General features: G+C 37.3%; 1 protein-coding gene across 22 annotated transcripts in view; it reads left to right on the forward strand.

Moving 5' to 3' along the window:
- The window catches only part of dst (dystonin), a 156,053-nt gene that overhangs the window by 11,349 nt on the left and 124,206 nt on the right, over positions 1-20,498 (forward strand). The window contains exon 1 of one of the 22 annotated variants that reach the window (XM_042736065.1): positions 15,390-15,661. The exons of the other annotated variants lie outside the window; for them this stretch is intronic. Coding sequence (XP_042591999.1) covers positions 15,571-15,661 — 91 coding nt within the window. The 5' untranslated portion in view covers positions 15,390-15,570. Of the gene's footprint in view, positions 1-15,389; positions 15,662-20,498 lie in introns of those variants that run through there. 22 annotated transcript variants of the gene reach the window in all.

Raw genomic sequence — 20,498 nt, forward strand, 5'->3', positions numbered from 1 at the left:
TATTCTTGGCTACGTTTGATATCCCACACTCTTTTGCATTGAATGAATACAATAATGTCTGCTTATTGAAAGTGCATTTATTTTGCCTCAGCTTATTTCATTTCTAACAAACATTGTAGTCTCTGAATCCCACCTAAATTATTTTCAGCATCATTGGATGTTCGGTGCCTTTGACGCCAGTCTGAAACTAGTTTCATTAGGAGACTATACTGTGACTAATGCTGCCAGTTTAGCAGCTGCTTTAGATTTGGGACACAGTCAACAGCAGAGATCAGAAGAAGGACTGGACTTCTTGTTGGGACTTGCTATCCTCTGTATGAGGCCAGCTTCTTCTGCTGTCCTGAGCAAAATGGTTACTTGTGCAGCAAACCCCTGAGGTATTGCAGATTCTGTTGTGTATGCTGTGAAAACATGCTTTTCTCCTGCCATTTTGATTTGCTTAGACTGTAGCCCTGATAGCACATTGACCTTGTGAGGAAAACACTGTCTGTACTACACTATCATTTGGAGATCATGGAACTCTAACTCACATGTTTGTCTGTGTTTTCAGAATATCAGTGCAGAGAGAGCATGTGAATGCTTGCCAGGTTGGGAAGATTAAGTAAAACACTGGGCAGTGTTATGTCTATGTCTGATTGGGGCATTTACAGTATTAACATCTGGCAACCCTGAGCATGAAAGCTGGTGGAGGCGTGTTACCAATGCAAGATCATGCAAATAATATATATATATATATATATATATAAATGCCAGTATGGCAGATATTTATGCTTAAATATATGTCAATAAAATAGATTTTGGGATTAACAAATCTGCGGAGGATACATATAATGCTTGAAATAGAATTGGCCCAAAAAACAAAGCCATTAAAGGGAGAATAATATTGCTACCCACCATGTGTATCAAACCTAATGTTATATATAATATAATTGTGATGCTACAGATGTCTCTCTAGGTTTTAGAACAGAGCCAGAGTAAGCCATTCATAGTTTGGCTTTCCAGAAAAGCGTAAATATTGCGGCACTGTGGCATTCTCGAAACATTTCTGATAAGTTCTGACTCAACCAATGTTTTTTTTTTTTAAAGCAATCAAATGCCACAAAATTGCATGCTTGACTTCGCCTTTAAGTGTATCGGTGTCAGTGTAGTGCTTTTCATATCAAAACCAACATAAAGTGAAAAGTAAATCAATTTGCAAAGTTGATTCATATGCTGTGCTTCCTCTGTTTGTGTGTGAAAGCGTGAAAGTGTGTCTTTCTGCATGGCGGGTGTACATCCATAAATAGCTGGCTAGAATGGAATGTGTAATGTCACACCTGTGATGAGGCTCAGGGTCACAGATACTCTCACAAATGCCAAAGGCTGCACGGTCACATGACCCAACATCACACAACACTGACGTGACGTTTGCCATCTCTGTATGACAGTAAAACCTTGTTTAGAGTATTTGAAGTTCTGTTTGTGTTCAGGTTATCAGCTCCTTGATTTTTTCTGTATTCTTTAAAAGCATGATCTATTTTTAGCTCCAGTATATCTTGAGCACAACATCTTGAAGATTTTATTTGAGTATTAGAAGTGCTACAGCATTTTCAACTCTGTAAAGCCTGACATATGAAATAATGGTCACATTTTTTCATGCAGTGTAACAGTTTATTGAACTTGTAGAGAAAATAATAAAAAAATGTAAAAACTGTGATTATTGTTGAATATCATATTGTTGAATATCAGGCTTACTGTATATAGTATGATATATTTCATATATGGAGCTCACACTCGAGGGCGAAAAACACATCTGCTGATATTTACAGTATATGGCCAAAAAGTAAGAAAAAAATTATTGTAATGTAAACCAATGAGATCTTCATAACAAATATGATATTGCGTATCAGGCATCAAAGGGTTAAAGACGCTGTGTATTACTAAGTGCACTAATTCACCTTCTGAATAAATGTCAGTGCCTGTTTAGAAGCAGTTGCCAGGGCATTGTTATGCGGTTGCTAGGGTGTTCTGGCCCCAGTCAAAAGAAGCCACCTCACAATCTGTGTAATATTCTGCTCTGTAGAGTTAGGGGCATTCTATTGGCTTTTTTCACCAGTTTAATCATCTGCAGTCAAAAATCTGATCGCTTAGAAAAGTACTAACAAACTTGTAGGATTAATTGAAATAAGATCTGAATACCATCATGGCCTGCTGTGATCATTAAACCACAGAAGACTGCTGAAATAGAAGCAGAGGTTTATCACACAATGTTTTCAGTCGTCTTGGAGGTGTTTGCTTGTTAGTTTGCAATTTTTATGCACCCTGTTTAACATGAGAGTTTCTGTTTCAGTATGATTTCAGTATGTCTCTAAGTGTCTGTTTCTTCACATCGCCTTTGTCCTCAGATGATCTCAGTTCACAAACATGAGGAAAATAGGCTTTAATGCTGATCAGTTGTGTGTAGATAATTTAGTTCTCTTAGCTGTTTCATTGATTGATTTCTGTTTCTTTGGATAAAAAGCCATCTGTGCACATCAGCTGTGTCTGTATCTGGATAACCTGCCTCACTCTATTTGCCAAAATGTACAGTATATAACAGAGTACTATTATATCCCACAATGCAATGCGCTTGACTTGACCTTCAGTCTCCAGTGTGATGAATTGAACCACAAGTCATTATAGTCATAAGAGACCGCTAGGTGTTAAGATATATTTTTAATCAAAATTTGAAAGAATTATGTTGCATCTTTATTAACTCATCTCTGTATATTAGTTCCGGGTTTCTTATAACATGGCTTTGGGAACACAAAAAGTGCCAACCATATTTCAAAACTTGAGAAGTGCCTATAAACCAAATTAAGGAAAGCTTTAACAGCTCCCTGCGGTTTTCAGACAATTTTTTTTTTGTTTGTATTTTTTTATTGTTTCCCTAATCATGCAACCCTAGTTGATTTTATGCGGTGTATTAGTGTTCCACTCTAGACGCAGACAGAAGGTCTTATAAGAGACACTGGACCCACAATAAACACCACTTCACCTGCATTTCAACAGACACATAGGGGTGGGCGATATACTGTAGAGATACCGGTAGAGATTTTGGACTATCGCCTCTATCATGGTTACATGCTCAAGTGACATTGCTGTGCTTCGTGGTCATGAAAACTTATCATTTGCATGGGTTTTTGAGCATTGCGGTTTTAAGCCTCTGAAACACAATCAGCAGTCAAAGAGAACTCATTTCGATCTATTCACGGGCTGTCAAAAGTTTCTGAGTGGGAGTATTGAATGGGGTTAATGTTGTCATTTTATAGGCCATGAACAATAAATACACACATTTTTATGTGTCAAAATGCCAATCTTTGCAAGTATCCCTGTAAAGTAGGTCTTAGGTGAAAGCAAACAGCTGAGAAAGAAAACTCGTGTAACACTATATTGAATCAGGGCAGCTCTTAAAGTGACAGCAGTGTCTGTCACTCATGTTAAGCAAACAAACTGCTCGTGACTAAATCACTTTAATAAGAAGAAATTTATTCAGGGATTTATACATTCGATTACTTTATATACAATGTATGTAGCATTTCTTATTTAATTGTTTTAGTGTAGATTGTTCCATTGCTTGTAATTAGTTTCTTATTCTTATTTAAATCCCTGTTAACTTGTCTTAAATGAGCTCTAGTTTTTTACTTTTGTTTTCATTTTTAAATACATATAAATATAATTTAGGTTAGTATTAGTTTTTGGTGATATTGACACTGGTGACAAGAATTATGAAATGTCTATGTTATCAAAAAATACCTTATCTAAGCAAAAATAACTATATTGTGATACATATAATTATGTGAAATAAAATTTGTCATATAGTGATATAAGATTTTGGTCATATCGCCCACCTACAGCCACCACATATAAAATATAAAACAATTATGAAGCAAATATAAAACAAATTCAACCATTTTATTTAGATTCATAAAAAAGCGTAGAAGAGAAAAAGAAGAGTGAAATAGCATTGCCCTTCATTCCTGTGAGAGAGTGTAAGTCATTATGTTATTGTGATTTTATACTGGCTTCATCACATCCATGACTCCTGTGTTTGTGCACAGTCATTGTCTTTGTGCTCATCATCAGCCCCTCCTCCTCCTCTTTCTCCCAGGTTCAGCTATGTCTTGTGTGAAACGGTTGTCTGTCTGTGTCTACAGTATCTATCCATTCAATTTATATACCCACTAATCCATTGTTGGGTTACAGTGAGTGCTGGAGCCCATCATTGTCAAATTTCAACTTTATTATTATATTATATTATATTATATTATATCATATCATATCATATCATATCATATCATATCATATTATATTATATTATATTTATTATACTTTTTTTTACAAATTATTTGTGAGAGAGTCCTGAAAGTCCTGATATATTATTTTTTGTTTTATGTTAATTATAATAATTATTAAATAATAATAACAATAACATTATAATTAATAATATATTTTTTATTTTAATAACAATAACATTTTAAGTCAACATAATAATAATTATTGTTATTATTATTATCATTATTATTATTATTATTATTATGCTGACTTAAAATGTCAGAAATTTATGCAATGTTAGAAATGTATGATTACAATTCAGCATAACCAATTGTTGTGATTAGGTAAAATAATCCAAATTTGGCAATCATGCAATAATTGTGACAGTCATAGCTGTGGATGCTAGTGGTTTTTGGTCAGTTGAACACTTACATGTCCACAGCAGAGTGCATTACTCTTAACCCAGCGAATGCATTCCTCACATGCGGCCAGAGTCAAGGCTATTTTTCTGCGTGATGAAAAGAGAAGAATTCAGCTTCACTGGAGCGGTGACAAATCTTTGCTGTCAGCTCAATCAGTTCACCCAGAGAGACGTTATGTAAGAGTTGTGAGGAGATTGAGAGATCGGTGGCATCACAAGGCCGTGATGAGATCACTGACATCATTCAGATAGGAGATCATCATGGACTTACAGCTGCAGTTTCCAGTACTTTGGGGTCTGAAAATACTTAATATGCAGACACAACTATAATACTGTGACTCTGTGCTGCTTTCAGAAGTTCTGTTTGTCGACATCACAACAAAAGCCAGACTGTCTACTTGTTTTTCTGTTTGTCTGCCAGTGGCTGAATAGTAATGATAAGAGATGCGATTCAAGAGATGAAAAAATGTACAAATGACAGCGTTAAAGAAACAGATTTGTATTTTCAAGTCCAGATTAGAAACTTTATTTATTTATTTATTTATTTATTTATTTATTTTTATTTTTTTTTATTATGCGAACAGACTATTACAATATTTACAAAAAACAAATGAAATGCAAAAAAACAAATTCAGAGACCAACATAACACATATCAGTATGATTTGTGTGTGTGTGTATGTGTGCGTGTGTGTTAGTGTAACTGGGTGAGGGAGTAGAAATATATGAATAAAGGGGGCTGTAGGGAAGTACAACAGACTTAACCAGAGAAGAAAAAAAAAAAAAAAAAAATTCAATTACACATACTTATATACACACATAACAATAGCCATAGTACTAATGATAATAATAATAATATAATAATAATAATAATAATAATAATAATTATTAATGATTATTATAATTATTAATGATTTATTAATTTTAATAATAGTATTAGCAGTCGTAGTAATGATAAACATATATTAACAAATATTTCTTCCAGAATGAGGGGGAGGTTAAAGGATCAGGAAAAGGACAAATAAAATAGTAGTAGTAGTAGTAGAAATAATAATAATAATAATAATAATAATAATAATAATATTGACACAGCCATTGAAAGTAATGATAATAGTAGTAGTTGCAATAATAATAATAATAATAATAATAATAATAATATTGATACAACTATTAATGATAAGGTATTGTAAAGCTGCCTCTGACATCCCTTATGGCCATGGCATATGATAGACAGATTAGAAACTTTAGCAAAAGTGCTGATATCTTATTTTTTTAATTCAAGCATCCATTTATTATTAATTATAAGCATCAATATATATTAGAGTGCATCCGTTTTATCCCTATAAAAATGCTGAACAATTAATGCTGTGATAAACACACACACACACACACACACACACACACACACACACACACACACACACACACACACACACACACACACACACACACACACACACAAATATAAAATATATGATATAGGCTAATACAGTTCAATTATAGCAACTGATATGTATACATCTGTGCAGATTTTATACTTTATTTACGTATTCTATTGACTCTACGATAAGTGTATAAAAGCAGCTCCAAACAGAAACTGTGTTAGGCTCATGCTACAGCTAATGTGTAAAGTGCCATAATCTCACAATGGTGAAATATCATCTGATTTACTGGCATGTCTTATATATCAGTCTATCACTGATGCTGTGATTCTGTTCATCTCATTTAATGCTTAATAAGTATCTTTAATTGTTATGTTGATTTGTTTTGTTTGCACATATGAAACACTATTTTATTGCAAAATAATTTTATTTTGAAGAATTATATTTTGCCTTCATATCATTAATAATAATTTATTTGATACATATTTATAATGCAGTGTATGTCATGCATGCTGGAACAAAAAAGGACAATATTATTTAACTTCAATATAATTATTAAAATAATCGTAAACATAGGGAGGTAAAAAAAAAAAGAAAAAAAAAAAGGCTTTTCATTTTGAAGCTGTTTCCTGAGTCTGATGTCATTTCCCAGAGGAGCGGCCGGCAGCTGTGCACTACATGATGTCATTGACGGAACTGCAGATGCTCTTCCCGGCAAAGCAGCATGCTTTCAAAAATCAAATATAAACCGACAATCACATTTAAGAAAAAAAAAGAAGATTAATGTTCATGCAAGTTTTATTTATTCTGACACCGAAACTCATCATTATGAGGTCAATAGCTAGTGCAGGTTCTTCTTTGTTATTTTATTTAAATCTTAGTTTGTTACATAACTTTTATATATTCATTAACACTAAAAACAACGATCAGCAGACTTGTTGTTTTTGAGAGCAAATGGTTTGTGCTAAGAATGCATTGGCTATTGATCAAGACTGTCTTGCTGATGAATTTCCCAGCTGTTTCTGCATATAAATGGAAAGCAGCTGCAACAGGACAGAAAGTAGGTGGGCAGTGATTCAAATGAGGATAATGCTCACTGGCTGCTTGATGAAGTAACCGTTTTTTTTGTTAGTGTGTGTTAGTGAATGTGCTGTCCGGTCGTCATGGGGACTTTGTTCAGTCTGCGGCCTGCTCTCTGCTCCAGACAGCTCAGCTTTGTGTGAGTGAGGTCATGTGGTGAGTCATGGCTCCGCCCCCTTGACTCTCATGCAGGAAACACACCCAATGCAGCAGATGCTCTGCTGGGACCTGCTACAGCCTCAGGACACTGTACTTTATAAAGAACACACTAATTATGACTATGATTTTATTGTGATCATTAATATCTTTCCATCTTTTCCCATGCTCTGTAGTTAGACAAAAACAGTGCACTATTTTTTTTTATTATTGATTAAAAGAAACCCATTGTTGTTAAATTTTCATTTGATTTATCAACCATTTTTGATAACAAATTTTTATTAAATCGTAATTATATATATATATATATATATATATATATATATATATAGAGCACTGAATTTCTGGGAAAAAACAAAACAAAACAAAACATGATTCAGCGAGCGAGTTATCATAAGAACTTAATTAGGTGCAATTCTGTGTAGAATTAACTGATCTGAGTTTTAGTTTATTTGCTATACTGGAAACGAAAGGTGAAGTTGTGCACATTGCATTTCAAGCAGTGTGATTCTTCACATTTTTGGGAAATGGAGTGGGTCATCTGGGTTATTCTGTGCACTCCGACATTTCTCATATAATGCACAATATACAGCAAAAACAGTAATAGTAGGCTTCTGCATATAAAGCCATTTCTTGAAGGTCCGAGGAGAAAAATGAACAGGATTTTATTTTTCTTTAGTCATCGAGAGCAGTGACTCAGCAGTACAGCATGATTCTCCTGAACAAGTAGATACTGAAAGATTCCTTGTCTTTTTGAAAGCCTCTCCTCCGAAACGGTGACCCATTTAGCAATTTCAAAACTGCGTTTAGACTCTTCTGTCCATGCAAATGAAAGATTTTTTTAATCAAATGAGGACTTTAGCTTTTAATAGAGCTCTGCTGATTTGCATTTCCTCTTTTCTGTGGTAGTAATGCACAAGAAGATCTATCATCATGGCCGATCTCTCCAGAGAGTTTAATTACAACATCTAAGCCTAAATGCTCGAGTCTAATGGTGGTAATCAATACACATCACAGCCACATGATCCCAACTCTCTTTGGCCCATGCAGCTTTAGCACACAATTATCCTCTAAATCATGCCTGAGAGGAGGCTTGGTCTGAGAACATCCTGGAGCTAATGGATCTCTCCAGTCGGCGACGTCCAACCTGATTAAGATAAAGCTGTTATAATGGCATAGACATGGGTGGTTTGTACTGTATAGGTTTGGCTGGTTAGCTTAGCTAGCTGATGTTTAGATGATACGTGCTGTAGCTACACCATCTGGACCCAAAATTGACAGACATTCAGCATTTCTGTGTTTTCTGACAAAATACAATCTCTGAAAGCAACATATTTATGGTAAACATTTTGTCTGTCCTGCAGTATTTGTGTGGTGTGTAAGGGGTTAATCACTGCCTATGTGGAATATTTTGATGGCAAAACGTCTGATTCCATGATACTGATCAATTACCATAATTATGTGCTAATATTTACAACATACTTAAAGGGAGAGCTATTGACATTCGCATTCTCATTAGCAGTTGCTTAGCATGTTGCTGAGCTAACAATGTAATACTTTGGTAAACACAACAACACTGGGTGAAATTATGGATTTATTACACAGAACTATGAAAGACATCAGAAATACAGTTAAATCCAACCTACTGTAACTGAAAGCAAGTACAATGCAAAAAAACACTAGATCTCTCCTATTATAAACAATAATGTAGGGTGCTTGCAGTGCAGGTAGCACATTTTGTTATGAAAGGTACTAGTTTGCTGCTGTTTGTTTAAAAGTAACATTGCACTGAAATGCATTATCATGTTGCTTTAGCTGCATTGGATACGGGATGTGATGCTATTGAAGTGATTGTGTATCTTGTAACGCTGTAGCTGTCCGGTCTTTAGGCTGTTTGTTTGGCCCATATGAAGGCGTTTAGGCCCTGTCTCTTGAATATGGTTCACATGCTGGCTTTGCCCTAGGGACACATTCCGGTTTTCTCACAGCTGTGGAATGAGAAGAACGTCTATTGCTGTTTATCTCCAATGGCCTTTTGTGTTTATTTCTTTGTTTTTAAAGACTTAAAGTCTTGTGCTGGGTTCTGTTGCATTCAGTTCAAAGGCAAATGTGCAACGCAGCCATACAGGCGTTCGATTGCCAGACATATGGAAGGATACAAATCTCCAACCCTCCTGTAAGCTTCGCAGTTGTTCAGTTGTCAACAAACATGTCTTCTGGCAAGCAAATGTCCAAAGATAATCATGCAATGCAAGCATTTGTTCTGCTGCTGTACAATCATTTATTAACATCACATATCATTAACTTCAAATCAAAACTTTTTTTTTTTTTTTTTTTTTTTTTCTTTGAAAGAAGTCTCTTCTGCTGCATTCGGCTGCATTTATTTGATCAAAAATACAGTAAGAACCGTAACATAGTGACTAGGGCTGGGTATCGATTCGGATGTCTCGATTTGATTTCAATTCGATTCTCGATTTATTTATTTATTTTTTTTGATTACATTCAGTGAATATAGTTTTAATACAAATGCTATCGATATTTCTAAAAAATGAACAGTAAACATCATTTTACAAATGGTGCATTTATAAAAAGAAATTAAGAGCCACAGGTCTGTGTTTAAAACCTTTTTTTTTTTTTTGTATAGGATTCTCTTTTTAAACAATAATAAGGGCCATATAAAAAGTTCTTAATTTTTCTGGTAATCAGATGAAGGCATAAAACAATTTAATTTATCTTAATCAAATGAAAACCCTTTTATTTTTTGGCAAACAAAGTGCTGCACAACAGAGTTTACTGTTAAAATTAAAAAGAAAACAAAAGTGTGTATTCCTTTAAAAATAAAGATTTATTAATATTTATTATTATTATTATTAGTAGTAGTAGTAGCAGGATTGTTGTTACATTGAGTCTTAAGACTGCTAAATAGTAATATATTTATGACAGTTTCTTCACCTGAAACTAAACGTATATTTTTGACGTGAGGATACCGTGTAGCTGCTGTGTATGTGATATGACGGTAGTTTTGTCAGATTAAATGTTAAAATGCTAATGAAGTGACTCTCAGAGCAGCTGGGGATGAAATATGTGTATTCATATCATCATAGTGAGACGACAGAGGCTGAAAACACCGCGAGCGTCGTCCGCGCTTGTGTAAACAAAACTGTATTGCAACATCTGCCTTTCATTCATTCATTCATTCATTGTGGAAATTATGGTGTCTTTACGCGTGATATCAAATGCTTCCGCAGATTTTTAGTATTACTATAGAATTTTACCTGAGCGTTGCAAATCGCACATACTGCTTTGTTCTTGTCAACAGTATCTCCGCCATGATAAGAACTGAATGAGATATCGAATCGACGTCATTTAAAAAAATGATTAATCGAAAAAACTGTTTTTTTGCCCAGCCCTAATTGTGAGATATTATTGCAATTTAAAATAGCTGTTTTCTATGTGAATATCTGTTAAAATGTAATTTATTGCTTTGATCAAAGCTGAATTTCAGCGTCATTACTCCAGTCTTCTGTGATCCTTCAGAAATCATTCTAATATGCTGATTTACTGCTCAAGAAACCTTTAGGCCTTTTATTATTATCAGTGTTGAAAACAGTTGTGCTGCTTAAAATTTTTGTGGAATCTGTGATACATTTTTTTCAGGATTCTTTGATGAATAGAAAGTTCAAATGAGCAGCATTTATTTTAAATAGAAATCTTTTGCAGTACTATGCCTATAAATATCTTTACTGTCATTTTTGAGCAATTTAATGCATCTTTGATGAATAAAAAAATAATTTCACTTCTAAAAATAAGAACTTAATGACCCCAGACTTTTGAACATTAGTGTACATTATAGATTTCATAAGCTGTGATTCAGTATTTTGTAGATTGTTCAGTTTTGTTTGCAGTTTGCAAACCAATGATACACACCCGTCTCTTCAAACCTTTGCTAAACTGATTAGATCATTGTTCTTTTATTGTTGTCCATCCATTGAAAGTCTATCAACCCAAAATTTCAAGCTCCAAAAAGTTCATAAAGACATCATAAAAGGGAACCGTATAAGAGACACAACTGATTTATTTGATAAACAGATTTCATTTAGGCTTTCATTCACATAATATATCAAATGCAATCAAATCAGATACAACAGAAGCTCAAAATTGCTTGCTTGAAACGTGAGATAATTGAGTTTTTGGATTTCCATACTTGTTTAAAAGTTGAAAGTCTGACTTTTAAGTGAGATTCCTTTTCTAAACCTCACTCATTCAAATCGGAAGCTGTCTGGAATGCAGTGTTAATCCTCGGAAAGGTGTAACACGTCAACCCATAATTATGAGTAAACACTGGCAAGTTTACTCTCGTGGGTTTGGTGTGGGAATTTTTACTAGCTCAAAGGTTCCTAGTTCTGTGTACTTGCTAGTGCAATCTGGGTGGTAGTTTGTATCCCAGGTCAAAATATCCCACCCCAGGTAGGAGACAGAAACGTCCTGCTATGATAATGAGATGCGGATCGCCGTTGTGCCCTTGAGTGGGGCACTAGACCCTGGATTGCTTCAGTTGGACGATCCCTACAATAAGTATCACGCAAGTTGTTCTAAATAAGCTTTGAATATGAAACGTTTGGTAAATGACCAACAACAGGCTGTTGCATGCTGGGAGTGCAGAGGTCATCATTATAATCCACTCCGCTCCTGCTCATCAGTCATGACATTGCAGCAGAACATTACTGTAAATGTTGTATACATGTGAACTTTGATCATGTGGAAAGATTTAGCAGCACCTTTACAAGCTCAGATGAATATGGGCATAATAACTGGCACAAATACCACACAGCCCGTGATGACAGGAGATCTGTGTTATGTTGTGTCTATTCATAGACAGGTTCACCCTCAGCACGACATCACTTCCTCCCCAGTCCAATGGATGTTCTGTACATGGTACTGTACTGTATGCAAAGTCCTTTGCTCGCTGCCTGAGGAAAGAACATTGTGCTTAATGAGGCGAAAAACCTTGAGGTTACATATTAAACCTAAAGAAGTAATGAACAACAAGCTGAGAAAAACACATACAGTGTAATACAGTTCTATGCTTTATATTGCATGGGATTGTTATCAAATTTTGTAACACGCACACATTGTTTTAATGGTAGATTGCTTTAATTGCTGACTCATTTCTAAAGTTAGTGGAGGTGATATAAGGTTGTGCCATTCAGTTCTCAGGCTTTGTCTTGTTTAACATGAGCTTTTTTTTCATTATGACTTACCTGTATTGTGCATTACTTTCCTCATATATAAACAAAGTTGCTTCACAACTTGTTCTTTTCCTTGAAGAGGAAAGGTCACCTGGGGGCAAGTGAATATTACATTCTTCTAGTATTTCTCCAGCTCAATACTTTTGACCTCAAACATGTTGCGTCCTGAAGCTGTATCATTTTTAAAAGCTTTACTGGATATTGTATCTTAACTAGTCAAGGTCTTTGTTCTGGCCAGATCAAATGTGATGGATATCTCTTTCGATGTGGGATGCGTGTCAGGTATTTCAAACACACGCTATCACTCAAACAGGCTTGTGCGAACATCTCTGTAAAAGAGAAACGTTTCATTTCTGCATCACTGGCGGCACCACATGGTAATGGCATTGGCAGAGCTGGTAATGGCAGAGCTTTTTTATTTATTTTTTATTTTAAAAAAAGTACTATTAAAGAGACCTGTTTGAAACAGTTTAGCTATTCATGAATATTTTTTGTCCACTCATGTTCAAACATCAGTCACCTGACACCCCTCTTCAGCTTCCTGTGATTTATGGACCGTAATGTGTTTATAAGTGATCTGTGTGCAGTGAGATATGGCAATAAAACAGCTTTAGTCATCATTCTCTGATTATTACGTGTCGTCAGGCACGGGCTTGTTTACTTTCACAAGACTCTGCCTGGAGAAGTGTTGTATAATATGTTGTGAGTAGTTGTTGTGTTATTGATGTATTGTTGTGCTGTAATTTTCTATTTATGAGAGTTAGTGACCTTTAACGCCAATTTACATTGATAATAACCTAGTTATTGTCTCCTGGAATCTTTGCAGTAAGTTTTATGGACAGGTGACTCATAGGTTCAGTATGTGGAAGAATGCTGTGATCAAAAAAGCCAGAATATTTTTTTTGTATCCTGAAGGGGGCGCCGTTCTCTTATTATTATCTCATCATTACCTCATTCTTTAGGAAAGCTTCTACCTCAAGATGTTTGCTACTTTTTGATTATTTTTGTTAAAAATATTTCTCATCATGGATATAGCAGATCACAATGTTAGAGAATCCACAATCACTTTTAAATGCGTGAGTAAATTTAAAACAAAATAATTTTATGTGTGCAGGAATGCAGGATTATATTCTAAATATGCAGTGGTTGAAATCTCATGGCTGTTACCAAGACAAAAAAGAGACCAAAAGCTTTTTATGTGAGATATTTTTGACGAAAGATTAGAGACCTATTATTGTCCATTGAGTTTTTAATAAACAGCCATTAACAGAAGCAACAGTTTTTTTGTCTGTGTTGGACAGAACAGTGGAGAAGCGACAGTGGGGACAGAACTGGGACGTGACCCAGACTGAACCTGAACACAACAGATCTTTATATGTTGGACGCAAAGCATAGTTTTTGTGGCACATCTCTTAGAAGAACACTATGTTTTGTGTATGCTTTTTAAGCTGGTGCTTTTGAGCAGAATGCAGTCTCTGGACTGTAATGTATGAACAGACCGCAGGCCTGGTAAAGAAACTACAGTGAAGAAAGGCAGTGGGAATGTTTTTATTTGTGTCTTAATGTTTTTTTTTCTTTGGTGTTGTTTTTTTTTTTTTTTTTTATTGTCATCGTCAAAGTCTTTGGGGCTCAATGTTGTTTTGGACCCATTTGAGTTTCATTGTATGGACAAAAACAGAAGAAACATTTTTCAAAATACTTTATTTTTTTGTTCCACAGAAGAAGCAAAGTCATATATGTTTGGATTGACATGATGTTGAACAAATAATGACAGAATGACCATTTTTGAGTGACCTATCCCTTAAATGCCTTGTTCTCAACCAGGGGACCGGGGTCCACTAGGGGGCCTGGATGATAAATTATTGTTATTTAAATGATTATTTAAATGTCATCAATTATTATTATTATATTAATATATGAACATCTAATCAAAACGTCTAATAAAAAGAAATTAACAAAAAATAAAAAAATAAAGAAAGAAAAATTTATAATATTGCTTTTTATTTATTTTTTATTATATTTTATTTATTTAACTTTGTTTATTTTTTTAATAAACATACCAAATAAAACTCCTGGAATCAGAAAATTAATAGTGGTTAATTAATTTAGTATATTTAATTAACCATGTTATTAAAGTGTATTAAGTGTATTCAGTGTATTAAAAAAGAACAGCTTGGTCATAATTACAGCAGAAATACTATAAATGTATTAGTGTACATTGTGTTGGACAGTGAGGGGCCCTGGAGTCAAAAACACAGATCCTTGTGGCACTCCATACTTTATTGGATTGCCACAAGGATCTGTCCTAGGCCCTCTGCTATTTTCAGTATACATGTTGCCCCTTGGTAATATTATAAGAAAATACAGTATTAGTTTCCATTGTTAGGCTGATGATACTCAACTATATATTTCAACAAGACCAGATGAAACTTCTGAATTATCCAAGCTAACAGAGTGTTAAAAATGTAACACATTGTAAATACTGTAATGTCAGTGCTACTGTAACTGAATTTTTAGGAGTGAATTTGATTGTACAATTTGGTTGTCATTTCCATAAATGACTGAAGTCTGTGTGTACAGAATGGGATTGAACACTCAGAAATGGAGTGGCAAGTTTTAGCTGTGGTGTGTCTGTGTACAAAGTAAAGATCATTATTTCCTCAAAGAACCGTGCCTGTTCATTGCTGCTTCACAAAGGAGCGCTGTGCGCTGTGTACGTATTGCTCAGCAGAATCATTTCCTCAGAGCTTCAGCCAGTAGCCTTAATAACTCACTGCAGTGACGACTCCAGCACGCTGTTCTTATGTAAACATTTACCATGTGGTGGAGCCTGTTACTCGCTGCGTGCTGCTGGAAAACCTGATGGGACTTGTTCTAGACGGTTGCGAGGGAATACTGAGAGGAAAAGCAAGGGAGTAGCTGCTGCCTCGCGGGGAAACCAGCGGAGTCCCACCTTCAGTGTTGGCTCGCACACTCGCGCAATAGTCAGACATGCACGACACTCTGCTAAAGGCATCTGAGCTGGGATCGGTCCGTCTGATGAGGGGGAACGCTCTACTGGTGGCTCTCATGTGCTGCATGGGTCAGTAGCTTTCCTCAGCCTCCTGCCAGATTGTGTGCTTTTGCTGCAGAGTGCCAAGCTTTTAGATTGATTTTCATTTTCTTTTTGCTTCCCAGATTTTGTGTTGTAATGCTTTTAGAGGCAGAGTTTATCTCTGGCAGTGCTGAAGTGGTCAAAGTACAGTGAGATTTGCAATGTTTAGCTGTTCCTGCCAGGTTGAGGTGACTGCAGTGACAGTGGCTCACATCAGCACATTCATGCTCTCCATTATTAATTAGTGGTTTTGCTAAGGCAGGCTGTGGATCATATTGAGAATAAAGTTTAGAATAAAATGCTAAACAATGTGTCCTCACCACACATGATGTGACAATTAGGCAGTGTCTTTCATGTATGTCAAGTTTTTTTTTAAAGTATGCATGATGGTACTGTTTTAGTTTATTGGCTCATATATATATATATATATATATATATATATATATATATATATATATATATATATATATAATATATATATATATATAATTTATTGGTATCAACAGCTTTTGGTTAGTCAGGGTTTGCCGTCTCATCGCGCAAAGTCACATGACTTTTATTGATGCGCATGGCAGAATTTATTCAGCAAATGGATTTCCATCTCCCTTTATTCGCATTAACCCTTTTCAAAAACCACCTTAAGCGAGTGTAAAAGTTTTGTAGAATGTTGCGTAAAAAGCGTAAAATGTTGTCTTGTACCATTTAAAATAATTTTTATTTAGTTATTATGTTTAGTTAACTAAAATGAAAACTTTTAAAAATAGTGTTTGTCAATGAAAATAAAGCTGACATAAAAAAATAAAATAAAATATTAGCTGAAACTTTTTTTTTGTAATTAAAACAACTTGGGAAATTAGAAATTAGTTCAAAATCATCATTAAATCAATATGGACAATTCATATTATTTATAGAATTGTGCAGTGTTTATTATAAATGAGGTATCTATGCACATCATTATTTTGTTTTAATTAATGTGTCCATGTGATCTTTAATCAAAATAAGTTCAGCTCCCTGTCAGTGTCATGAGGGCTGGACAATCATCACTCCCCTTCAGCAAACTGTCACTCACATGTTGTTGCAATTAGCAAATGACAACCAATTATTCAATTTCTAATGAAAGAATGAATGAATGAGGCGTACTGTACAGTTTTGTACAGTATAGCAGTTTAATTTTGTTTGTCATGTTATTGTGTTGCATTATCAAAATACCTCAAATGATGTGGTTTGTTAGGCATGCTGTTACTTTTTGAAATGGATGGGGTTTTCACCTGAGGGTGAATCAAATATTTGGCAGTGGGCACCAAATCTCAGTTTACGTAGGTGTTCATTAAACATGACATGTGTCACATTAAACCACATCTTTTATCTTTGCAATATCTTTAATCATGTTTCTTGTTGAGGCGAGGTGTGCTCTCAGTTAACTAAGTGATCAGACTTTTCATCTGATGGATGATAAATTAAGGCAAAAAAGATCCATACAACTACATTTGAAGGAGAAAACCATATCTATAGTCTGGAATATCATAGAGACTTGACTCTGTTTTAATTGACAGATGGTGATTCAGTTCTCAGTCGGTTTTCTGCACCACAGGGTCTCTGTTAGAGAACAGTTAAGGGCCTTTCCAAATATTTATGTGCAACATTGAACAAATGGTCAAGTGATGATAATGATGATGATGATGATGACCGTTACGTGTCTGATTTGAAACATCTGCATGATGCGAAGCACGTTACTTTCTTTATATATAACTGTTCATTGATGGGTTTTGAAATATTAATATTTCCATTATGCTGCTGTTTTATTAAAAAGCAGTGGCTGAGCTGTGTGACGCAGGCACGTCTGTTGTCATGGACATGGGAAACAAATACTGTGGTTGGGAGAGCTGTGTAATGGAAGCAAGACTTGACTGGGATTCAGTCTTTTTCTGTAATTAGCTTTCATATCCTGTCCAGAAATAGAAACATAGCATTATAACATTACAAGAAACCCGCCATGCCAGACAACATTAGTATTTTTACATCATCTAACAAGGTTGTAGCTCTTCTAAAACTAAAGGCAGGATGGGTACAGATATGTTTTTATCTAAATCTATTTACATAGAAGACATTTTCATGCATTTACTCTACAATAAAAAGTTGCATGTAATAATAATAATAATAATTATAATAATAATGTTGTGATGTACCAAAATGATTTTTTTTTACTGAAACGCCAAAACTAATTAAAGTTTTCATTTAGCCAAATATTTTAACCAAAAATGAACTTTAAAGTTGCAGCCCGTAAGTTTTGCCTCTTTGTCGCCATCTCTGTTTGAAAACCTGCAATTGCAACTCCTTGCATGGGTTGTGCGCTGGCACAGCTCCAGCACGGATGAATCTGTCTTGAGGAGTATGTGTGGCAGTCAGTAACTGCACCGCTGTGGTTTATTTACTGTACTTCACAATCTCAATTTCCAATCGATACTACACTCCTACTGTGTCATAAGACGTTTAGGCTAAGACGCTATAGGGAAAAAGTAATTTTTCTCTGATTTCTAAAGCCTTTTTCAATCACGCAGTGAAACTGCATGACCACTGATTCATGGAGTCGTGCGAGCCTTTGGTGAGCGAGCCCGCCCAAGCCCGCCAAAACGGGCGGGGAATCGGGCTATATAATTAGCAGTCTCACCTAGGCAAACTGATTAATTCTCCTTCAGCGACGACTGATATATCTTCACTGGATCTGAGACCTGAAGCCGATCAAGCAGCCGAGATCACCATTGACCAGCTCGCCGCTCTGCTCAGCAGATCAGCCACTTCTCCCTGCTCTCCACCCTCTAGCAGCTCGCTGCTCTCTAGCAGCTTGCCTTTCACAAGCAGCACACCACTTCAAGCTGTCAGCCTTCCTCGCAGCTCTTTGCCTCAGTTCCAACAGCTCTGCTCCCGCCCCGCTTCACAAGTGCCCGGTCAGCGCAATGCTCGCGAGCTGCCTGCAGTGTCGATCGTGCTTCGGCACGTCCACCTGTTTTTGCTGAGGTTTCTAAAAGAGCTAATTTCCTAAAGCAAATTTTGTGGCGTTGTTGCAGATGTCGTGCCACAGCTGTCAACGCCAGGACTTCTGTGGACACTGAGCTGATCCGTGTCCTGTCTAAGGCCATTGTGGAACTTGGGCTGGAGTGGTCTGTGCCTGAGGAGCTCTCACACAGCCAACTAGATGAGTGGTCCCTGCTGGGACGCAACCAGGCCCCTCCCCAGAGGACTGCACCCTTCTTCCCTTCTTCTCGCGGGATGAACATACGCCTCAGCCGCCCAAGCTGCTTCGGCACTGCACTCCATGGTGTGATTCATGTGTACCAGGCCAAGCTCCTCCGCACCATGGACGAAGTGGGGCACAACCTGGCCACATTTAAGGAGTTACGCAGCGCTATGCACCTGGGCCTGCACACTACGATGGCCAGCTTGGTGGTATTGGAATGCCACCTCTGGCTGAATCTGATGGAGATCAAGGATGCGGTTAAAACCGTCTTCCTTGACTCGCCTGTCTCCCCCGCTGGCCTCTTCAGCCCCACTGTGGAAGGGTTCGCCGAGTGCTTCACCACTGCACAAAAGTCATCCTAGGCTATGCGGCACTTTTTGCCCAAGCACTCGTCTTCATCTGCTTTGAGTCACCCCAAGCCAGTGCCGACTCAGCAGCCTGGTAAAACTACGCTGCCAACAACAGCCCCAACAGCGCTCGTGCTCTGCTAAGTGCTACCCCCTTCCGAAGCGGCAGGGACCCCGGCACAAGATAGTGCTGGACCCGGTGCCTCAGAAGTCAGCCTGATGCACCAGTCAGGAAGAGGGGGAGGCCCACTGTGGCTAGACCACCCTCCAAGTCCGGCCAATTATCGACTCGACCCGTATGAGGGCCATAGTCTCACCGGAGCACGCTCTGGCCATTCGGCAGCTCATGGAAACCTTTAAGCCTGGAACGGCTCTGCCGCTCAAGAGGTTTCAAAAGATGCTAGGTCTAATGAGCTCAGCATCGCCAGCTCTGCAGCTGGGTCTGCTCTACATGTGGCCACTGCAGTTTTGGCTAAAACCTCAAGTCCTGCCCCATGCCTGGGGGCACGGTCACCACATAATCAAGGTGAGCCAGGGGTGCAGTGCAACCCTGGCCCCATGGACGAACCCCGGCTGGTATGAGCAGCGGGCAGCAGTGGGGATAGTTGGCAGACGGAAAGTCATCTTCACGGATGCTTCCAAGATGGGCTGGGGAGCCCTGTGCGTTGGCCATACGACCTTTGGCATCTGGATGAGTGCAGAAAGCAAGCTCCATATCAACCGCCTGTAAATGTGCCACTCCTGGCAGGGAACCACGTCCTACTCCGGTCGGACAACATGAAAGTGGTAAATCATAAATCGCCAAGGCGGGCTCTCCTCAAAACCCCTATTCACTCTATTGTGGGCTAAGCATGTGCAGGGCATTCTGAACACAGGGGTGGAGGCTCCATCGCCAGACTGTTCAAAGGATTTGGGACGTCTTTGGAAGGGCAGAGATCGACCTCTTCGCCTCCGAAGACAATTCTCATTGCCCAATCCATTTTTCAAAAGTCAAGGATTCTCTGGCCCAGTCGCCTCCTTTATGCTTTTCCCCCCATTGCTCTGATCCCCCAGGTCATCAGATGAATCAGGGAGGATGCCCAAAAGGTCCTCCTGGTAGCCCCTCTGTGGAGGAGCCAACCATGGCTATCAGACCTGTTGCAGCTGTTGCTAGCGGAGCCATGGCCGATCCCCTTGAGACGGGACCTCCTTTCTCAAGCGAACGGAACGATATGGCACCCCAGACCCGAGCTGTGGGCTCTCC

Source organism: Cyprinus carpio, chromosome B13, assembly GCF_018340385.1.
Source record: "Cyprinus carpio isolate SPL01 chromosome B13, ASM1834038v1, whole genome shotgun sequence".
NCBI classification, from domain to species: Eukaryota; Metazoa; Chordata; class Actinopteri; order Cypriniformes; family Cyprinidae; genus Cyprinus; species Cyprinus carpio.